The 20,046-nt window shown below is 52.0% G+C and overlaps 2 protein-coding genes across 2 annotated transcripts; both read left to right on the top strand.

The window, feature by feature from the left end:
- Positions 1 to 796: 796 nt before the first annotated feature.
- Positions 797 to 6,481, top strand: STOML2 (stomatin like 2). The gene is made up of 10 exons (XM_054398332.1): positions 797 to 847; positions 1,641 to 1,793; positions 2,149 to 2,248; positions 2,943 to 3,001; positions 3,355 to 3,456; positions 3,927 to 4,061; positions 4,813 to 4,957; positions 5,266 to 5,345; positions 5,589 to 5,717; positions 5,825 to 6,481. The coding sequence occupies exons 1-10, from the start codon at positions 797 to 799 to the stop codon at positions 5,954 to 5,956; spliced, it is 1,086 nt and encodes a 361-aa protein (XP_054254307.1). The 3' UTR covers positions 5,957 to 6,481.
- Positions 6,482 to 7,623: 1,142 nt separating this feature from the next.
- Positions 7,624 to 19,734, top strand: PIGO (phosphatidylinositol glycan anchor biosynthesis class O). Its single transcript, XM_054398336.1, has 10 exons — positions 7,624 to 8,116; positions 9,414 to 9,557; positions 11,250 to 11,373; positions 12,328 to 12,487; positions 12,914 to 13,087; positions 14,855 to 16,427; positions 16,912 to 17,115; positions 17,426 to 17,628; positions 18,414 to 18,484; positions 19,589 to 19,734. Exons 1-10 carry the CDS (start codon positions 7,624 to 7,626, stop codon positions 19,707 to 19,709), a joined length of 3,267 nt encoding a protein of 1,088 aa, XP_054254311.1. The 3' UTR covers positions 19,710 to 19,734.
- The last annotated feature ends 312 nt before the right edge of the window (positions 19,735 to 20,046 follow it).

Here is a 20,046-nt window from a genome sequence, read left to right as displayed (position 1 = left end):
GGGGCCAAAGGAGAAAGGAGCTTGCATGCTTGTGTTTTTTTCACCACCTCTATGACCTGATGTCTCTGCTAGGTTCCTAGTGTTAGCTCATGCTGGGGGGTGGCCTAGCACCTCTGGGACCGGCCTGTGTTCCATCATCTGCCATCCTGTGTGGGGCTGTGGCTTCACTGGGCTGGGCATGACCCTCGGGCCTCCACCGGCTGCTCTTCCTCTTAACCAAAGCCCACTCCGAGTTCATGTTGCTGCACCTGAGTCCCTGGCCCGGTGGAGCTGGGGAGTGAAGTTCTGGCAGCTGTCTGCCATGCCAGGGAAGGATGGGCAAGTGATGTCCTGTGCTGCCTTGCCCGTGGGTGGCAGAGAGAATCAGGCCCTGCTGAGCTTGGAGGATTGGGTCCTGCACATCCCCCCCCACCAGCGCCCTGCACTGCCCGTGACACCGGGTCCTGGCTCATCCCCACACGCTGGGTCCTGCTCTCTCCGGGACACCACTGCCTCTCAGCATCCCGCTTCCCTCTCACCTGCCCTTCGTCACCAGGACACCAGGGCTGCGCCGGGTGCTGCTCGCCGTGGCCCGGCCGGGCAGGGAGGTTGTACTGGTACTTTTGGTGTTTGTTTATGATTTAATAAAACGCACGTTTGCAGACTGACGGTGGACGTTATCGCTCGCGGGGGTGGGCGGAACCAGGGGCACCAGTCGTGGCGGCCGGCCGGGCCGTCCTGGGCGGCGCACCGGGTACGGGCGGGGCGTGCGGGGAAGCTGTTCCGGGCTGCCCGGGGGATCGCTGGCGGCGGCGCGATGCTGGCGCGGGCAGGGCTCCGGGCCGGGCCCAGCCTCGGCCTATTTCAGGTGGAGACGCGGGAGGCCCCACGGGGCTGGGGTGGTAACTGGGAAAGCTTTGGAAGCCGGGCAGGGGGTACCCGGCGTGCTGAGGAGGCTGGAGGGGGTCTGGACATTGAGAACGCGGGGCGGGTGGGCTGCGGGTGCTGGTCTTGGGGCTCTGGGGTAGTGCTGGGGTCGTGGCAGCAGTGGGGTGAGCTGAGAGGGTGGAGAAGGGTCGTAGGAGAAATAGGTATGGAGGACTGTAAGGGCCTGCGAGGTGGGTTGTGGTGTTGAGTAGAGTTAGTGAGGACGGTCAGGGGAGCTGTGGTGAGGAGAGGCTGTGGAGAAGTGAATGAGGGAGTGCTCAGAGAAACAGGTCCATGATGGACGCCCAGGAGCTGGCCAGAGCTGAGAAGGGATAGGCTGCTGAAAGGGAGGTGGCCCCAGACTGAGGTGAAGAAGAGGGGTCGAAGAGCGCCTAACCAGGTTACAGGGAGGGGATTGGAGCAGAAGAGACCCCGTTACATGTTTTTCTTTTATTTATTGTGCTAGGGAAGTTTTATTCCTTCCCTGCAGTGGAGATGTGAAGGAAAGGGAGATGTGGGCAAAGCTCCAGTATGGGGATGAGGCTCTGTGCACTTGTGGTGAAGGTGGTTATGCCCAGGTCTCATCTCGTACAGTGTGGGCTTGTTTGGGGTGTCAGAGCTCTTTTCTGCCCTGGTGTGTTGGGGCTGTGAACACTGATCCCAGATGGAAGGGCAGAGATGGTGCTGGGTTCTGAGTTGCCATTTACCAGTCTCAATCCCTTTCCTTTTTCCAGCGCTCTCAGCAGCTGAAGCGTTCAGCATGGCTGGCCCAGGCACCACACCGCTTGAACTCTGGCCTGCCTGTGAATATTGGGGTGCTTTTTGTGCCACAGCAGGAGGCTTGGGTAGTAGAGAGGATGGGCAAGTTCCACCGAATCCTCGAGCCTGTAAGAAGCTGCTTTTCTCCCCTTCTGGATTCAGCAGGTTCCTAAAGCTGTAGCAAGATATGTTCTTTGCCTGGGGATTGAGGGAGTGATGTGTTCTTTCATATTGTAATGTTTTGGACTGCTGGTAGACTGATTTCCCTTGGTAGACTAATTTCCCTTGGTGGGGTGTTGAAAGGACCAAGAAATATGAGTTCTCCCCATGTGTAAAGCATGTTTGCTCGTCCTGCAGTGTCTGCAACATGAGGTGTACTTGTTCTTTGTTTGTGCATCTCTCTCTAGTTGGACTGAGCTCTCTTTGTGGGGGGAAAAAACTCACATTAAGGGACTCAGAGATCTAATCCTACCCTTTTCCCAGGGTTTGAACTTCCTCATCCCTCTACTGGATCGGATTCGTTATGTGCAGAGTCTCAAAGAAATTGTCATTAATGTCCCAGAGCAGTCAGCTGTCACTCTAGGTAAGGAACAGCTGCTGTGTCCTGGCCCTGTCCTTCTGCTGCATCTTGGATGAGCAAGGAACTGTGTGAGGTAGAGCAGAGGTGGGCTTAGCTCTGTCCCTGGTGATCCAGGCTTAGTTGTACTCCTGCACTGTGAGCAGAGACACCCCAAGACACCTCTTGGGGCTGCAGCTGCCCCTTCTTTGTGCGTTGAATGCACCTGGTCAGGACTCCTTTTCAGAATGTTTCACACTGTTTCTGTGCTGAACCATAAAAAATCATCATGTTTCTTGGAAAAATTGTTTTAGATCAGGTTAGTGGGCAACTCTGTTACAAGTCTAGTATTAAGCTGGTTTGGTTGGGTTTTTTTTGTTTTTTTTTTTTTTTTTTGTTTTTTTTTTTTTTGTTATCTGGGTAGATCTTCATAAATAAAGATAACTACAGTATGAAATGTTTTGGTCTAGAAATCTGAGACTTCTCTAAAATTAAATTGTCACCATGTAGTGTTTTCCAGGGAACCTCAAGGTTGTTGTTACAAACCCTTTTACACAAGGAGATCCTTTTCAGCCAGTCCCTGTTCTGTGACACACTGTTGATAACCAAGCAGGAAAGGAATGACTCTGCTGGGTTCTGCTAGTTTTGGTGTGGGAGAGAGGGTTGCTATCTTTGATCTTTGCTGCTTCAGTAAAGAGGATGTGTTATTCTCTCCTGGCAGATAATGTCACCCTACAGATTGATGGTGTGCTCTATCTGCGGGTTATGGACCCCTACAAGGTACCTTCCCTGCTGTGCTGACACTGAGCCAGATCTGCAACCTGTGTGACTGTGCCTGACAGAGCTCCCGTGTGCTGCTCAGCTATTCCTCTTGGCAGCCCCTTGTGCATGGCTTGCCTGGCTCTGTTGGCTCTCTTTTCCTCACAGCATGTTTCAGCCTTTGCGTTCCTTGCTGTGCCCTGCAAGGTGGCTGGCGTGAGCACCCCAATCCCTCCTGAGGCCCTGCACTCTGCTGTTCATTGGCAGGGGTGTCTCAGCAGCAGGTTTTTGGTCTTTGTGCTGTTTGTTCATCCTGCCTCATTTGGGCTCTCTCTTGGCACTGCCATTGACTCTGTTTTTCACTTACTCTCCAGGCTAGCTATGGAGTGGAAGATCCTGAGTATGCAGTGACCCAGCTGGCCCAGACCACTATGAGATCTGAACTTGGCAAACTCTCCCTTGACAGAGTCTTCCGGGTGAGCTGGGGTAGTGGATCACAGAGCTGCTGGTATTGCTTGAAACTCTGGAGCAGCCTGCACAGCCATCTCCACCTAACAGAAAAACGTCCTTTGCTTAGAGGGCTTCTGTTTCAGTTGATCTATTACTGAATCCTTGGAGATGGATCTTGTTTGAGTTATTTTTCTTTTAGCTGGAACTATTTTTCCCTCTGCCTTGGGTTTGTTGGAAAGAGTGATGGGTGGTGTGTGCCCAGACTCAGGTGGTCCTGCAGCATTCTCTTGCAATTTGAGTTTGGGACACTGCCCTCCCTAGGAGATGGTGACTTCTTCAAGAGATGTAGGAAGGACTTGGCCTTGCCTTACACCTGTGGAGATGAGTTTTTCTGGCTGATCTTCACCCTTAAGTGGGGTGTCTGTTTTCCTCCTGACCTCTGCCTCATGCTAAGTGGCTGTTTTTAAGTCTCTGCTCTTTCTTTTGTGCCTCTCAGGAGCGGGAGTCCCTCAATGCCAGCATTGTGGATGCCATCAACCAGGCTTCAGACTGCTGGGGCATTCGATGCCTGCGCTATGAGATCAAAGACATCCATGTGCCCCCACGTGTGAAGGAATCCATGCAGATGCAGGTTTGATTCTCTGGTAGAAAGGAAAAACTTCTTTCCTTTGAGAGTAATGGAGCAGTAGAACAGACTGCCCAGAGCGGAGTCTCCTCTGAAGAAACACAAAACCCACCTGGACTTGATCATGTGTGACCTGCTTTGGGTGACACTGCTTTAGCACGGGGGTTGAACTAGGTGATCTCTAGAGGTCCCTTCCAACCCCTGCCATCCTGTGACTCTGTGATTCTCTGAGAGGGCGGTCTGGAACAAGAGGGAAATCTGCTTGCATGTTCCACCATTGTTACCTGTTCAGAGCTGGCAGCACTGGCCCCTCCTTCAGTGAGGGAAGTTCACTGGCACTTCAGCTGCAACATAAGGTTACTGAATCAGTAATTCCAATCCTTATTTGGGGGGTGGTGGCACCTGCCTGGCACAGACAGACCCTGCCTCCTCCCTTTAAAAACCCCACTGGGCTCTGTCAGAAGCAAATCCCAGATCTGAAGGCCTACCCTTGATAAAAGCCAGGTGCCAGATCTCCAGTCTGGAAAGGGAGGCGAGGAAGAGGCTGTCCAGTTAGGTGTGGGCTGGGCTGCAGAGGGCTGTTGAGAAGCAGAACCAGCCCTCGACAGGGATCATGTGTTTTGGAGCTGCATTCTCCTCCTTGGCTAAGCCATGCTTGCCAAAGGGAGACAGGGAGCATGTTGTCCCTGCATTTGCCCCATAGATGGGATTTCCACAGTGCAGGCCTGGCAGGCCAGTGTCTGACCTGTGTTTGCAGGTGGAGGCAGAGCGACGGAAGCGTGCAACAGTGCTGGAGTCAGAGGGGACGCGGGAATCAGCTATCAACGTGGCTGAGGGGCAGAAGCAGGCCCAGATCCTGGCTTCAGAAGCTGAGAAGGCTGAACAAATCAACAAAGCTGCTGGTAGTGCCTTGACCTAGAACACAAGAGGCCTGGGGGATCTGTAGCCCTCTGCACTGAGGGGTGATGCTCCTGGAGAGCAGACTGCATTGCTGTTGGTTGGCCAAGCTTCCTCAGCCATGCTGATCCTTCCCTGCTGGGGCCCTTGGCCTGAACTAGCTCATGTTGCTGCCTTGCCACCTGGCACAACAGGAGATTGCCATGCTCCTCTTGGGGAAGAGAAGTCTTTGCATGTGTGAAATTGTCTGAATTCACTCCTTGCAAGTGTTTTGTGGAAGTTCTGATGGATATTCTGCTGTGGCATGTTGCAGGAGAAGCCAACGCCATGCTGGTCAAGGCCAGAGCCAAGGCAGAGGCTATTCAGCTCCTGGCAGCTGCACTGGCACAGCAGGTGAGTGACGGCTCCTTGGGGCAGCCACTGCTTTGGCAATGGCACCAAGGGAGGTGAAATCACGTCTAGAGTGGCACCTGACTTTCTTTTGAATACTTTCTGGCATTTTCAGCAGCAGTGAGCGAGGAGTTTTCCTGTGCTGGGGGCTGTGAGTAGGTGGGGTGGGCTGGGAAAAGGAGCATGGAGGAGCACCTGGTGGTGCATAACCTGCTGCTAAGCATCAGCCCTCTCTCTGTCCCACAGCATGGCAGTGCTGCTGCTTCTCTCTCTGTGGCAGAGCAGTATGTGAATGCCTTCTCCAAGCTTGCCAAAGACTCCAACACCCTCCTGCTGCCTGCCAACACTGGTGACGTCACCAACATGGTAGCACAGGTTAGTGTTGTTGGAGGTATTATGGTGTCTTGCCTGGGGGAGGTGAAGGTGGCAGCTTGGTAGAGCCTAACCTTCTCCAATCCTCCCCCATGTCTTGTTCCCTCCAGGCCCTGGGCATCTACTCCACACTGACCAAAGCGCAAGCTGTGAAGACCCAGGAGGAGATGCCCACAGCCCGTGAGGACCCCCAGCCTCCCCCCACAGAGGCACTTAAGGCAGAAGAGTCAAGCTCCAGCTAGCGGGGTGGGAAGGGTCCCACACCCTTGCCCAGGTGCTGCTGAGTGCTGGCAGTCCTCAGTTAGATGCTCTTCTTTTTCCTTCTGTCCTTATTTTGTATTTGGGTTTAAATCATGTAATAAATGGTAGCAGTGCTGCTGCAGTTCCCTGGTGCTGGGGGGCCCAACCTGTGACTCCTCTCTGCCACCAGAGGGGCACCGTCGTTCCTAAGTATGCTCCTGCCAGGAGTGCATAAGACTGTGGGTGGAAATTGTTGAGGTGCAACTTACCTGTCTTAGCTGTGAATGCTGGAAAAATTTTCCAATCAAAATGATCAGATTTTCTATAAACCAAGGAGTTTATTAATTTTTACTTCAGCCACTAATACACTGTCTGCTCAATCCATAAAACTGGATAAGGAAGCTAAAACAGTGTAGTATTAAAAAAAATGCAGCTGAGGCTGTAATACAAAATTAAGTGCCTGGGAGGAACCAGGGAAGCTGAACTTTTGCATGCAACTATTTCTGAATGTCGTTTTCACGATCCGTAGTCACCCTGATTGTTATATTAGACTATTATGTGAAAATGATCTGTCTACTGAAGCTTATATTCTTTAAATTTCTATTTATCTTGGGGTAGGATATTTGCTTATTCATTTTCAGTATTTTCACTGAAAATATTCTTTCTATGTGGGACCCCTCTTCTCTCCCTGGGTGGGAACTCATGTTTAGGGACTTGATTTCTTGTCATCAACACCTTGCTCTCCTGGTGTGTGAGGGTAGGCCCTCGTTAGGGTGCTTGTCATGGCGCGCACCGCAGGGAGGGGAACAACTGCGGAGATTAATTAACTGATTAATTAAAGTAAGGCCTGTGCGGAGCGGGGTGTGCTGAGACATCTCGCCCCGCGGGAGCCTCCGGTCGCCAGGCGGCGCTGTTGTCCCTCGCGCCTCCGCTCCCGGCCGGCGGACACCATGCGGGGCGCTTCCGGGGGCGCTCAGGGGGCGGCTGGCGCCGGGCCGCAGCGGCCGGCGCCGGGCCGGGGCAGCCGCAGGTAGGGCGAGAGGGGAGCAGTGGGGTTGGGAGAGGGGCGCAGGGGCGGGAGGAGGGCGGATGGCGGATGAGGATGTCGGGGATGATGTACTTTAAGGGAAGCCGAGGTGCTAGCCGGGGCAGGAGGGGAGTCAGTGATGCAGGTGGTGGTTGAGGGGTGCTGGGGGTCACGAAGGCGACTTGAGTGTAAGGTGGTGGCCGGGGGTCGCGGTGCTGCGTGGTGGCTGTGGCGTGCCAGGGAAGGGCTGCGGGCCCGTGAGGGCAGTTGGGGGTGCCAAGGAGAGCCAGGGGTGCCAGGGAGCGGCTAAGCATCCCGGGGAAGAGCTGAGGGTCCATGAGGGCAGGTGAGGGTGCCAGGGAGGACCCAAGGGTGCCAGGGGGCAGCCGGGCGATGCTGGGAAGCTGGAGAAGAACCGGGGTTCACCGTGGTGGGGGTACAAGGAGGTGGGTGCACGGCATGGTTACCGGGGCATAGGCTGGGTGAGGGTAGTGGTTGTGGACTATTGGAGAAGAGACAGGTGTGAGGCATGTTGAGGTGCAGGGCAGCAGCCAGGGATTTGTGCTGGCAGGGAGCAGTCCCTGGCCCAAATAGGCCCAAGTGTGCTGCAGGAGACTGAGCCTGTCTGTTCTTTGCCATAGGATGCAGCGGTGGCCAGTGCTGCTCTTCCTGGCCTGGGTCTGCTTTCTCTTTTGTGCTGGTATCGGGCTCTTCATGAGTGGCTTCCTGCTCACCCGAATTGTGCTTGCCAGCAGCAGCTCCTGCTCAGACCCACTTGTGCCACCATCCTGGGAGAGGCAGAGCCTCCCGCCAGGCTCCTGCTGGGCACCTCAGCGCTTTTCCAAGGCTGTGCTTGTCATTATTGATGCCCTCCGTTTTGAGTTTGCCGACTTTAACCCAGACAAGGCCAGCCCCCTGCCCTATGAGAACAAGCTGAGTTTCCTGCACCACCTCACGACCTCCCAACCCCGCCATGCCCGTCTCTACCGGTTCCGAGCTGATGCTCCCACCACCACCATGCAGCGCATCAAGGGCCTCACCACCGGCTCACTGCCCACCTTCATTGATGTGGGCAGCAACTTTGCCACCTATGCGATTGAAGAGGACAACCTGCTGGCACAGCTGGTGCAGAACGGTAGGTCGGTAGGGGCAGTGTCTTGGGACAGGGCACATGCGAATTACTGGTCAGCACTCAAGTGCCACCTTTATTCTCTCTCCCTGGGAAGGGAGCTGGTTACAACACCTCCACCCTGACAGCTAATTCTTTTGCCCTGCTCAAATGACAGTTGCCTCAGGCAGAGCTGTTGTGCAGGTAGATTTTTTTTCCATCTTGTACTGGGAGTAAGAAGTAGCTGGGACCATGACTTCGTCATCATCAAAGATGACGAGAAAGCAGGTGAAAGTTGCTGCACTGATGGTGTCTGTCACAAGGTCACCACTAGGAGTGGCTGAATAAAGTCAAGGGCAGTCAAGTCATGTTGTATTTGCACTCAGGTGAGGCTCAGTGATGGAGGAGCTGGTGCCAGGTGTGCTGTGGGGGAGTCACTCATGCAGTAAGCCTGCCTGGCTAGCTGCCTGCTGCTGTTAGGTGGCAACTTCAGTACATTTTTCTGTGCTGCTGGGTTGTGTTTAGTGCAGCTGTAAAGGCCTTGGTAGCATGAGATGATGGAGTAAAGAGAAGGGGACATTACGATTTTGTGTTACCAAGAGAAATTTCCTTTAAGGGCTCAGAGTGGCACAGTTCCTGGGAGGAGGTCATGAGGGTTGTCAGCTCTCCTGTGCAAGGTGGGAAAACAGTAGAATGTTCAAGGCAAAAACCGCTCCAGACTATAGACTGGAGCAGCAGCCTTAGAGGAAATGGTTCCTGATGGAGAGGCTCTGTGCAAACACAGGGCTGGCTGGTGGCAGGCTGGAGAAGCAGAGTGAGGGTGGTAGGAAGTATCAGTGCTTCTGCCTTCGCTTTTCTGCATGTGAAAGCTGATGTGTTTGAAGCTGAAGCCCAGATCCCATGGCTTCTACTTGGCCCCTGTCAGCAGCCTTGTGCTTTACAGGGAGGTTGCAGGCATGCTCTGCCTTCCCAAGTGCTCTGGTAATGTGGGTGGGTAGCAATCTGCTTTCTGGCCTCTGCAACCCATGGCTTTGTCTGCTGTGGGGACATGTTGGAGGTCAGCAATAAGTTACGAGGTTGAGCAGGTGGATTTGGTGTGTAGGGCACTTGTAGACCTAGAAACACGGCTAGTCACTCCCTGTATTCAAACTCATTTACAGCCAGATGGTCATTTTAAGCTTAGGTTACTTAGGAGCATGGGTGGGAGAGGTCCCTGCACTCCACACTCTGGTGTGCATCTGCTCAGGCCCTTTGCACTAGTGCAGGTAACAGCATGGCTTTGGTGGGCTTCCTGTGCTCATTAATTCTTTTCTTGCTGCCTCAGGAAGGAGAGTGGTCTTCATGGGTGATGACACTTGGGAAGGACTCTTCCCAAAGAAGTTCTTCCGCTCGTATTTCTTCCCTTCTTTTAACGTGAAGGATCTTCACACTGTGGACGATGGGATCCTGCAGCATCTCTATCCAACTGGTAAGCAGCTCTTTCCCTAGGGCCTGGGTAACCTTGTATGTTGTATGGTGGTCCTGCGGCAAGTTTGGAGTAGAACTGATGAGGTTTTTTGTGTTGCAAAGTGGCAGTGGGCAGTCACACACTGCAGCCTGGGGATTACAGGGCTCTAGCTGGATTTCCACAGATAAGCCAGCTTTCAGGCCTGTGAACTGTTTCTGCAAATAATCTTTCCACTGTTTAAGAGAGTGTACAGCTTGGTGGGACAAGGTTAAACTTCTATATGTGTCCTAGAAATACATTGCCAGGACGAAGGAGGAAGAGCAGTTTAACTTTGACACAGAGTGCTGGGGCAGGCACACAGTGCTCTGGGAAATGCACAACAGTGCAGCTACCTGTTTGGAGACTGGGTCACAGCACTGCTCTTAGCAGAGTATCAGCGGCTCCTAGTCATGGGAAGAAGGTGAAGTGTGAGATTGGTTTGTGAGTTTTAGGTTATCTCAGTTTCCTTCTGGAGGTCCTGGGACTGAGGAGAATGCTCTTTGCTCTATCTCTTTATGAATCAAAGTGAATCAAGGGTGCAAGAGCCATTCTCAAGGAAGTCCTTGTGCCTTTTGGGAGAGCTGCTATTCGTTTGCATCCAAACACTTTGGATTTCATGTGTCAGGGACCTGAAGGGGGAGGCTGGGATAACTCTCTTGCTAGGGACAGCATTGGAGTGACAGGCCTATGCCCTGGGTGTGATGCAGAGAGGTTGTAATGGTGTGAGAACTGAAATCACCCCCCACTGACAACAACCAGCCTGGAAAGCAAACGAAAGCTGTATTTACAAGCAAATCTATGATGAAATGCAATGAATATGTACAAATATACACAATTCACAACATTTACAAATACATACAATCAACAGAAAAGCACAACTAATTTCCCTTTGCTTCCCCCAAAATGGGGACTCCCCCCGTCAGACCAGAAAGAGTCCCCCAGACTCCCCTGGCAGAAGGCAGAGAGTCAGGAAGCAGAGAGGCTGTTAGACTTAGCTTGCCAAGGTCAGTGTGTTATCTTCAGCCAGAAGAGAAGAAGAAACAGACAGACAGCCCAGCAAGTTGTGAACTCAGACTCCGACTGCCCCAGCTTTGTTTTGAGTAGTGGTTCTTAAACATTTCTATCTCTCCAATGGAAGTGTTTAGAACAATCATTATTTTGCTTTCTCAAACCCAATAGTGACTTACTCACTTTCCTTCACTTTCTCCGCTTGAACTTTGCAAAGAAAAATTAAAAAGACAGTTTTAAACCATCACAGAAGGTACAGTGGTGAGTCTGAGATGCAATATCTTCGGAGAAGGACTGGAGTTAGGGCTTTTCCTTTTCCTGAACATCCCCATGGTTTGCCTCAGTTTGTGGCAGTTTGCGTTGAAGGTATTTCAAGGTGACTTGGGTGATGTTGTGCCATTCCTTTCCAGGGGGTGGTGAACAGACCCCATGGATACTAGAGCACTTTTGCTCCCTGCAGCGTTGCACTGAGGCACCCTCAGACCAAGAGCGTACTTCTGTAAGAACCTCCATTGTTCTACTTGAGACCAGGGAGTCACAAGGGCTTGGATGGGAAAAAACAGCAGTTTCTAGAGGCAACCAGAAAGCTCTGGCAGGAGGATCCAGGTGTAGAGCCTGTGCCCAAATCCAAGGCTGGTGTGTGATAAGGCTGCTCTTGTTCTGCAGTGGACAGTGGTGCATGGGATGTACTGATTGCTCACTTCCTTGGTGTGGACCACTGTGGGCACAAACATGGACCTGACCACCCTGAAATGGCTAAGAAGCTCACCCAGATGAATGAGATGCTCAGGTGATTATTGTGGTGGGAGGGGGTTGCCAGCTGGTCTCTTCGTTCAGCCAGGCTGGTGGGGTCCTACCAGGGAATTTGCAGATGCAGTGGGCAACAGGGGATGCTTACTTTTCCTGTTGACACAGAATGGATTTTCCCACTAGCAACTGAAATCCCAGTTGTGGGACAATCTCAGTTGTGTAGACACATCTTCGTAACAGGTTTGGTTTCAGAGATAGGGCTGGCTTCAGGTCTTGAAGCCTTGATTCTTAACAAAACCTGAGTTTTGCTCTTTCTATCTCTAAACAGACTGTCACACAGGCTTGCCCGGTGTTGAAGATGCACCTTGAGAGCCCTGGCTAGGGAATGATGTGTTTACTGCACAGGCCCATGAGTTGCATCTTTCTGTCAAAGGGCAGAGGGGGATCCAGAAATCCTGATCACACAGCCATGCCTCAGATCAGAGTGCTGCAGCTTTTGACTCTAAATAGATTACTTTAATTTTTGCTCCTAGAACTTGTCCTGCTGCACCCAAGAGTGCAGTATATGTCATGTCATAACTGCTGCATCCTTCTGGGACAAATCTCCTCTTTTTTTCTTAAAAGTAAGAGATTGATCACATAGTATGATGAAATATACAAGACCAAATTAGAAGCAGCCTGACATTTGTTCCCGTGGGGAACCATTCTTCTGAATTGCATTTTGTCAAGATCCCTGAAGGCACCAGCCGCCTTTCATTGAGGATCTAAGCAAGATTAGTCGATTCTGCTCCCAGGCTCTGAATTTTCAATTTGTCTTTAAGACATCCCTCGCCCTGGTGCCCAGCTTAGTTGTTACAGCTCTGCATTCTATCTTTTTGTGGACTTTCTTCACCTCTGTGGTGCAGGCAGGCTTGGTGGGGAGATGTTCTCTCCCACCTGGGCTATTTTTGGGTTCCTGCTCAGGTGGGAATTGACCTTCCTATCCTGGTGACAGGTCCTTGGTGAATCACCTGGGGAATGACACCCTTCTTCTGGTGGCTGGCGACCATGGCATGACAGAGACTGGAGACCATGGTGGTGACAGTGAGAAGGAAGTGAATGCAGCGCTGTTTTTGTATAGCAAAACACCCCTCTTTGGCACTGTCCCTCCAGAGGTAAGAGGCTGATCCTTACCTCTCCCTGCCTGAGATGGCATCCAAGTGAAAACCATGTCTCTGGGTTGCAGAGAGTGATTGGGATTGTTTGTATTGAGACGGGTGGGAAGCCTGTCATCTTTCCCTAGAAAACAGTGGAATAGCTGACACTCTTGCGGCTGTGAGAGGTGTTTGAGTGGGGCCAGGTGTGCTGTTAGACAGCCAGGGCCTTACCCAGGGACCTGCAAGTCCCAGGAGACATCCATCCCTCTGCACTGCACTCAGGGAGGGCAGAGCTGTGCCCTTGCCTTTCCTTGCATTTTTCCACTCTTGGCTTCTCTGGATTTCCCTTCGAGAAGGGATGTCTTTCCCATCTTCCTCTAGCCTGAGAGAAAAGCTGTGTTGCTGTGTTCTTTCTGAGTGTCCTGTTCCTCCCTGTCTCTCCAGGAGCCTGAGGCTGTTCCACAGGTGAACCTGGTGCCCACTGTGGCCCTACTGCTGGGTGTGCCCATCCCCTACAGTAGCATTGGAGAGGTGATGGCTGAGCTGTTCTCCAGGGACAGTGACGCTGTGTCTGCAGCCTTGCAGCAGCTCTGGGTCTATCACATCAATGCCAAGCAGGTATGAACTGTCGAACTGGAGAGGAGATGGGGTAGTGACATGGTGTTACCTTCATGGGGAACTTACTTTGAAGGGTTACCTCATGCCATGTATGGTCCAGTAAAGGGCGGCACCATTTTCCCAACAGAGTAATGAGCAATACTTGTTTACTGATTGGTACTGGCCAGGAAGGTGGTGTTCACTTCAGGATGAGGGTTGGTCCTAGATTGTTAGATGTGGATTCACTAACTGGGGAGGCTCATTCCTCAAGGCTGAAGACAACTAGGGACATATCTCATTAATGGAGGTACAGGAGTAGAAGTAGATGTTTTAATGCTGCTTCAGTTTTGGAGGAGAAACAGTTAAAAAGCTATTCTAGATTGACTTCAGAAGGAGGGTAGTAACAAAGGACTGAGGAGAAACACCATCTAACAGGTGGCAGTAAAGTGGGACAGAGACAGAACAGTTTACACCAAGCACAACAAAATACGGAACCCCAAGAGCTAAATGACAAAATCTGAATGAGAGTGTATAATAAAAGAAGCCCAGACAACAGAGCAGGCCATGTGCCAGGGAAAGCCAGGGCCTTGATGAGGGCTGTCTGTAGTGGCTCTGGGCATGCTGCAGAACCAGATTTGCTGCACGCATGGCGAGGCATGTGTCTCATCTAAAGTGACAGTCTGCCTTTGAGGGACTCCTGGATTGGTAGGAGCACAAGAATAACTCCTCTGGTCCCTAGCCAGTTCCTTGTGTGCCAGTTGGACACCACTGGTGCAAGTTAGTGCAGGGCTGGAAACAGTTGCTGATGGGAAGAAACATTCATCTTCTGCTGTGTATTTATAGAGCAGCAGAGTGCTTTGTCATTCAAAGATGATAGTGTATGTTACTGCCCATTAGTCACTGAGGATATCAGTCGTCATCTGTTAGGAATTAACATTATCCAGTCCTGCCTGTTCAAATATTTGCAGTCATTGGTCTGAAGATGTTTCTGGCTTGATGGTGTTGGCGTTGAAGAAACCTTACATACCAGGGAGGTCATGCAGGCTTGTGAGAGAGCTGGTGCATATGTTTGCCATTCATGGGCAGAAGCAAACTGATTCTGTCCATGCTCTGAGGCAACTGGAAGGCATGTGAAGGTACCAAGTGTTTCAGGACTTGAGTTGCATCTTTGTGTGGGTGCCCTGCCATGGTAATGCCCTTTTAAGACTTTTTTTGTTGTTTTTTGCCATTTCAAAATTATAGCTGCCTCTGCTTCTGTCCTCTTAAAGTGGAAAGCAGAATGAGCTCTCCTGTAGCCTATGGCAAGGTAGATCCATGTGCTGACGAAGAGGGAGAGTTTGGCTTGATCCACTGTAAGCTCTTTAATTTTATATACTGGATTTTATATATTGTCCTCAGACGAACAGTTGCAAATTGATAGCTAACAATGACTCAAGCTTCTAGGGCATGTTTGCTTTACTGTTACCAAAGGCTCTGCATAAAAGCCCTTAGTGATGCACAGCATTACCAGCAGCACACCTGCAGGTGAAGAACTGAGAGGAGACTGAAGCTATTGGGATGATTATGTCACTTGAGAGGGGTGTCACTTTGGCAGAGGGATTGTGTTTCCTGCTGGTCAGATCCTGGACTTGAGTGATCAGCCCTGGGAGATGTAACTGGAGACAGACTTGTCTTGGCAGATACTGGCAGCTGGGGCTGTATCCATTCTGAAGGGGCTGTGTGAGGTAGTGAATCCTGTTGCCAGTGGTCCTGGTTTTGCTGCCTGACCCTGTGTCCCCTCTCCCACAGGTGGACCGCTTCTTGCACTCCTACTCACTTGTGGCTCAGGACCTGCCAACAGAGCAGCTCCAGCGCCTGCAGGAGCTTTTCTCCAGTGCTGTGGAGGAGCACACCCAGCTCTTGGCCCAGGTGCAGGGGTCAGCGCTGGTGTCTCCAGAGCTGGAGTCCAGGCTGGGAAGCCTCATTGGTCGCTTCCAGCTGTACCTGCGGGAGGCACGGGCTGTGTGCACGCAGTCCTGGGCCCGCTTCCATCCCTTGCGTATGGTGGGGGGCTGCGCTCTTATCGCTGCTTCCTGCTTGCTCTGCTATGTGGCCTCAGAGCTTACCACAGTGTCGGACTCTTTCTATCGCAGCTGTCTCCTGTACCCGCTGCGCTGGGGCCTTGTAGTGGCTGTTCTGCTTGGGCTGGCCCATGCATTCACCCAGGAGGGGCTGGATCTCCTCCTGGTGTCATCATGTGCAGCTGCTGCTTCTCAGATGGTTTTTTTCTGGCACTGGTGGGGCCAGCATCCCAGGAGAGCCCATTTGGCAGGCAGTCAGCCACCCCTGGCCAGCACTGGCCTGAGGCAGAGGCTGCGAGCATGGCTGGGGCTGGCATTTCCTATGGGCATTCTGCTCTTCCGCTGTGGAGCCATGTTTTCAGACAGCTTTGTGGTGGCCGAAGCCCGAGTGGCCCCATTCCTACTGGCCTCACTTGTGATGCTGCTAATAGGGAAGCTCCACTGGGACGGTCGCCTGACACTGCCGGAAGGCCCCAGGCAGCAGCTCCTTGGCTATTCATCTTACCGGAGAGAGATCTCGTACCTGCTGTGCCTCGTGGCCATGCTCTTGGTTTGCGTGCGCCTCTCCAGTTTCTTCCACCAGTGCCGTGAAGAAATCCCTCAGTGTCGGCCCTCTCTTTTCCTCTCCCCTCTTGCCAGCCTGAGAAACACACGGGCCAAGAACCTTTTCTACCTCCTGTGCGTGGCCCTGCTGGCTGGGCTGGTCTATGCAGTGCGGAGCTGGCTGCGACACTACGGTAACCTCAACAGCTCAGACCCCCTTGTACTCTTTGTGCGCTGGGGTTTCCCACTGGTGGTCCTCTGCATTGCCTGCTACTGGGCTGTGGCCTCCAGTACTGACGACTCTCTTGGCAAGCTGCAGGAGCTGGTGCAGGTGGCAGTTGTGGCCTTTCCCTGGGCTGTCTACGGACTAGCATTTCTAGGGCTGCTGCTCCTGCTGTGCAATCCCATGACAGTGTTTGCAAAGGACACGCGGGAGCCGGCAGGATCCATCGTCACTCCCTACCTGGGGGTTCCCAATGCTGAAGTCGACTTCCTTCAAGTCATCCCTCAGATATACAGGAGGATGCAGGAGTCTCAGAAGAGCCGTCTGGAGCGGGGCAACTGCAAGGCTACCATTGCAGCATATGGGCTGGGCAGTGTGTACTCAGCAACCCTGGTCATAACGCTCACCTTATTGGGCTTCCTCTTGATGCTTCTGCACAGTGAGCGGCTCAGTCTTGCCTTCCTGCTCCTCTTCCTGGAGGCCTTCGTGCTGCTGCATATCCATACACATGCAAGAGGCCTCGCTGGAGATGCTGGTGAGTCAGGGCTCACTAAAGCATCCTCTGGATGTGCAGCCTGGGTCTTGTGTGTGGCAGCTTTGTCTTATATCCAATGGGAGAGGCAGGGCCTAGTCTCTGCTCCAAAGGCATGGTGGTGCACTCATCCTCAGAGGATCCTCCAGCCTTTTTTTAGAGGTGCTTAAAGCCTCTAGTAGGAGAGGAGCATGCAGCAGGGATGTAGTGTTTGGGGAGGAGTAGTCCTTTTTGTCAGGGAGTGGGGCTCTACAGCTATCCCTTCTCGCTGTGGTGCAAGTAGCCATCACACCCTACTGCTGCTGACAGAGGCCTGTAGGAGGGTGGATAGTAGAGGCATGCCTGCCTGCTCACTGCTTCACTTGTTTCTGTCTCTTGAGAGGCCATGGAAAGGGAACCTGGAAGAGACATTAATAGGCATTTTTTGACTGTAAATCTGTATTGTTCGTTGATGCTGACCCTTCTCTCTTTTACATTTTAACTGCAGAGCCTTTCTCGGTGCCCTGGTATGCAGTCATCTCCTGGCTTCTTGCTGCTTCCCAGTTCTTCTATTCCACAGGCCACCAGCCCATCTTCCCAGCCATCCACTGGAATGCAGCCTTTGTGGGCTTTCACCTTGATCACAGCACGAACGTCCTGCCTGCTGTCTTGGTGGGCGCCAACACCTTTGCGTCCCATATCCTCTTTGCAGGTAAATCAGTGTATTCCTGGGCTCTAGAGCCTGAGCAGACACAGCTCACTGATTTGCCTTGTCTGAAAGCCTGCAGGCCAAGCACAAAGTGGTGAAGGCTCCAGCACTAGCTCAACAGCAGCAATTCTCACTGTCCCCTTCTGGGGCCATAGAGCTGCCTGTGGTCTCTAGCCTCCATGCAGTTATGCCTGACCAGCAAACTGAAGCTGGGGTATAGGCTTCCTGCATGTCCAGGGTGTAATGGCAGAGTCTAGACTGTTCCTCACCCCCTGGGTCCCTGTAACTTCATGTGCCTTTGTCCTCGAGGTAGTCGGCTGCCCCCTGCTCCTGCTTTGGCCCTTTTTGTGTGAGATGCCCAGCTCGCAGAGGAGGAAGCCCAAGAAAGAGCCCCGGCAGGAGCTGCAGGAGGTGGAGGAGCATATGATGGAGATGAGGCTGCGGGAGTCCCCAGAGAAGTTCTCTGCTGCTCTGCTGCAGCTGGGACTGAAGTACCTCTTTGTCCTTGGGACACAGGTATGGAGAGAGGTAGGGTGGGGGAAGGCTGACCAAGAGGAAAGTGGGCTGCTGTGAGAACCGTGGGGCACTCTGGTGACAGAAGAGGGTCAGGCAGGGCACAGTCAGGCTCTGGGGTGATATGTGTGGTTGCGGGTGCTAGAGCAGCTGCAGAGGTCCTTTTTTCAGCCATTCTGTTTGCTCTGTGCTTTGGGAAGGTCTCTAGCACAGAAGCCACAGTACAGATTAGGCTGCTTTTCATACCCATCTGCCCAAAGTAGCCACATCTGTTCAGAAACTGCAGAGTTGTAATCCTGCTCCTATCTTCCTGACCATGAATATCTGTTTTGCACCAGCTCTGGTTTTCATCTGATCTTGTGCTGTGGCCATGTAGGGAGTTAAACGCTGGAAGTTAATCCTGTGAAAGAAGTGACTAGCTTCCTGGGGTTTAGCCCTTCACATCATTCTTCTGTGTGGTCAGACCAGAGACAGTGCAGGGAGGGGATGGGCTCTGCAGCAGAAGAGCAGGAGTGCCTCTCTGTGAGCTCAGGCTTGCCGCAGTGTGAGCCCTCCTCTGTACTGTCCCAGTCTGGCCTCAGGAGGGCCTGTGTGTACCCCAAGCTACTTGTGTTTCCTGACTTGAGGACAAAATGGAAGGGAATCCTGTTTGGGATGCTTATTTCTGGTGTGTGCTGTACCAGACCCTCAGGTGTGTGCAGTTTGGTACTACCTTCAGATGTGAACCTAGTGCCAAGGCAGTCTCTCCAGAGGCACTTGTAAATTGTTTTTCCTGATCTCTCCCACAGCTTCTGGCCTGTGTTTGTGCAGCTATGATCCTCAGGAGGCACCTCATGGTCTGGAAGGTCTTTGCCCCAAAGTAAGTCTCGGGAGTTGCTCTGATGCTGGGTTAGTTTTCATACCCTTGACATCTTGACTAAAGTTCATGTTGGAAAAGACCTTGTGGCTGATCTTCTGGCTTCTAACTCAGAGGCTCTAGGACTGTCCTTAGCTAATTTTCACTTTAAGTTTAGGAGCTGGATTTGAGCTAGAGCCTAGAAATTTCTCCCTATCTTGATTTTCAAGAACACACAGAGCCCATTTGGAAGATAAGTATATTTAGGATAGAGAGACAAAGGTAAGGATACCAAACCAGAAATGGTAAATCCAGAAATGCTTAACTAGCAAACTTTTGGATCAGTAGGAGTGTGAGGTGGCCTGGACCTCTTGAGAGATTCAAAATCTCACCTGGTGTGGTGGGTTGCAAATTCCCCCCAACATAAAATTGCCAGACCAGCTCAGTTGGAAAGCAGTGAAGCCATATTTACAAGCAAAACTGCAATCTAAATATGAAATGCAATTAATATGTACAAAATATACAATAGTTACAGTTTATAAACAACACAGGAACCCCTCTGGACAAACCAGGGGGCTACTAATAGCTTTCCCCTCCCTGCTCCCTTCCTTCCCCCTGTACTCTGGTGAAGAGAAAGAGCAGAGAGTTGCTATTGGTTACTTAACCACAACAAGAACACATTGAAGGTCAGCAAAGCCAGGAGAAGCACAAGTTAGTATCTGCCAGAGTGAGGAAGCCAAAAAGAGAGACAGTTAGTTTACAGATCTAACTTCTATGTTATCTGTCCAATGGGATTATTTAGACCTTATTATTTTCCTTTTTACATCCAATGGTAATTTATTTATGTTCTACTACTTTCTGTTCAAGAGCTGTGGAAAATTTTCCAGGCACAGCCTGAAACTACCACATCTGGGCATTGTCCTTAATAGCCTCTAAACCAGAGGCATGCTTGTCTTCCACTCTGCAGGCAGGAACTGCTGAGGAGTGAGTGTAAGTCATGTTTTAGGACCTGGAGGGTGCTACCAGCCTTTCACTGTCAGGAAAATCAGACTTCTGGGCGTGGGGTGGCAGCCTGTCTTTACAGTCATGCTGGCTGTGGTATCCCTACTGCATCTGTTCTGCCCGCAGGTTCCTCTTCGAGTCACTGGGCTTTGTGGTGAGCAGCATCTGCCTGCTGCTGGGGATCTCCCTGGTGATGCATGTAGACTGTGCTGTCAGCACCTGGTTCAGCCAGCTTCGACTCAGGTAGCATTGGAGACGTGGGGACCCTGACGTGCTAGTCAGCCAAGGCTATGGTTGCCTCCTTGCCTCTGCTGGGCTAGGAGGAATACATGAGCCACCAGCAACAAGTGCCTGCTGACAGCAGCCAGAGATTATCCCCAGTTCCCTGCCTCAGCACTGCACAAAGGACCGGAGCCAACTGTTCCCCACTCACTGCGATGGTGTTTCTCAGTTACGAAGGTCACAGCTTTTGCTGGGTGTTTGTTGGTAGCAGGAGGACTCTGCTGCAGGAGCCAAAGAAGCAAGAGTTCTGAAGTACTCTTCTGGAGAAACACCAGCCTGGGGTCCTGCTGCTACTTTCCTGA

Source organism: Indicator indicator (assembly GCF_027791375.1).
Source record: "Indicator indicator isolate 239-I01 chromosome Z unlocalized genomic scaffold, UM_Iind_1.1 iindZ_random_scaffold_45, whole genome shotgun sequence".
Classification (NCBI taxonomy): Eukaryota; Metazoa; Chordata; class Aves; order Piciformes; family Indicatoridae; genus Indicator; species Indicator indicator.
Note: the sequence above shows the minus strand (reverse complement) of the source record. Positions and strands in the feature narration are given on the sequence as shown.

What these genes read in the sequence shown, in the direction of transcription:
- STOML2 (XM_054398332.1), top strand. Translation starts at nt 797, where the DNA reads ATGCTGGCGCGGGCAGGGCTCCGGGCCGGGCCCAGCCTCGGCCTATTT. An exon ending in GCAGTCAGCTGTCACTCTAG is followed by an intron (nt 2,249 to 2,942) that starts GTAAGGAACAGC and finishes CTCTCCTGGCAG; the next exon opens with ATAATGTCACCCTACAGATT. An exon ending in GGGTTATGGACCCCTACAAG is followed by an intron (nt 3,002 to 3,354) that starts GTACCTTCCCTG and finishes CTTACTCTCCAG; the next exon opens with GCTAGCTATGGAGTGGAAGA.
- PIGO (XM_054398336.1), top strand. Translation starts at nt 7,624, where the DNA reads ATGCAGCGGTGGCCAGTGCTGCTCTTCCTGGCCTGGGTCTGCTTTCTC. An exon ending in GGCACAGCTGGTGCAGAACG is followed by an intron (nt 8,117 to 9,413) that starts GTAGGTCGGTAG and finishes TTGCTGCCTCAG; the next exon opens with GAAGGAGAGTGGTCTTCATG. An exon ending in TTGGCACTGTCCCTCCAGAG is followed by an intron (nt 12,488 to 12,913) that starts GTAAGAGGCTGA and finishes CTGTCTCTCCAG; the next exon opens with GAGCCTGAGGCTGTTCCACA.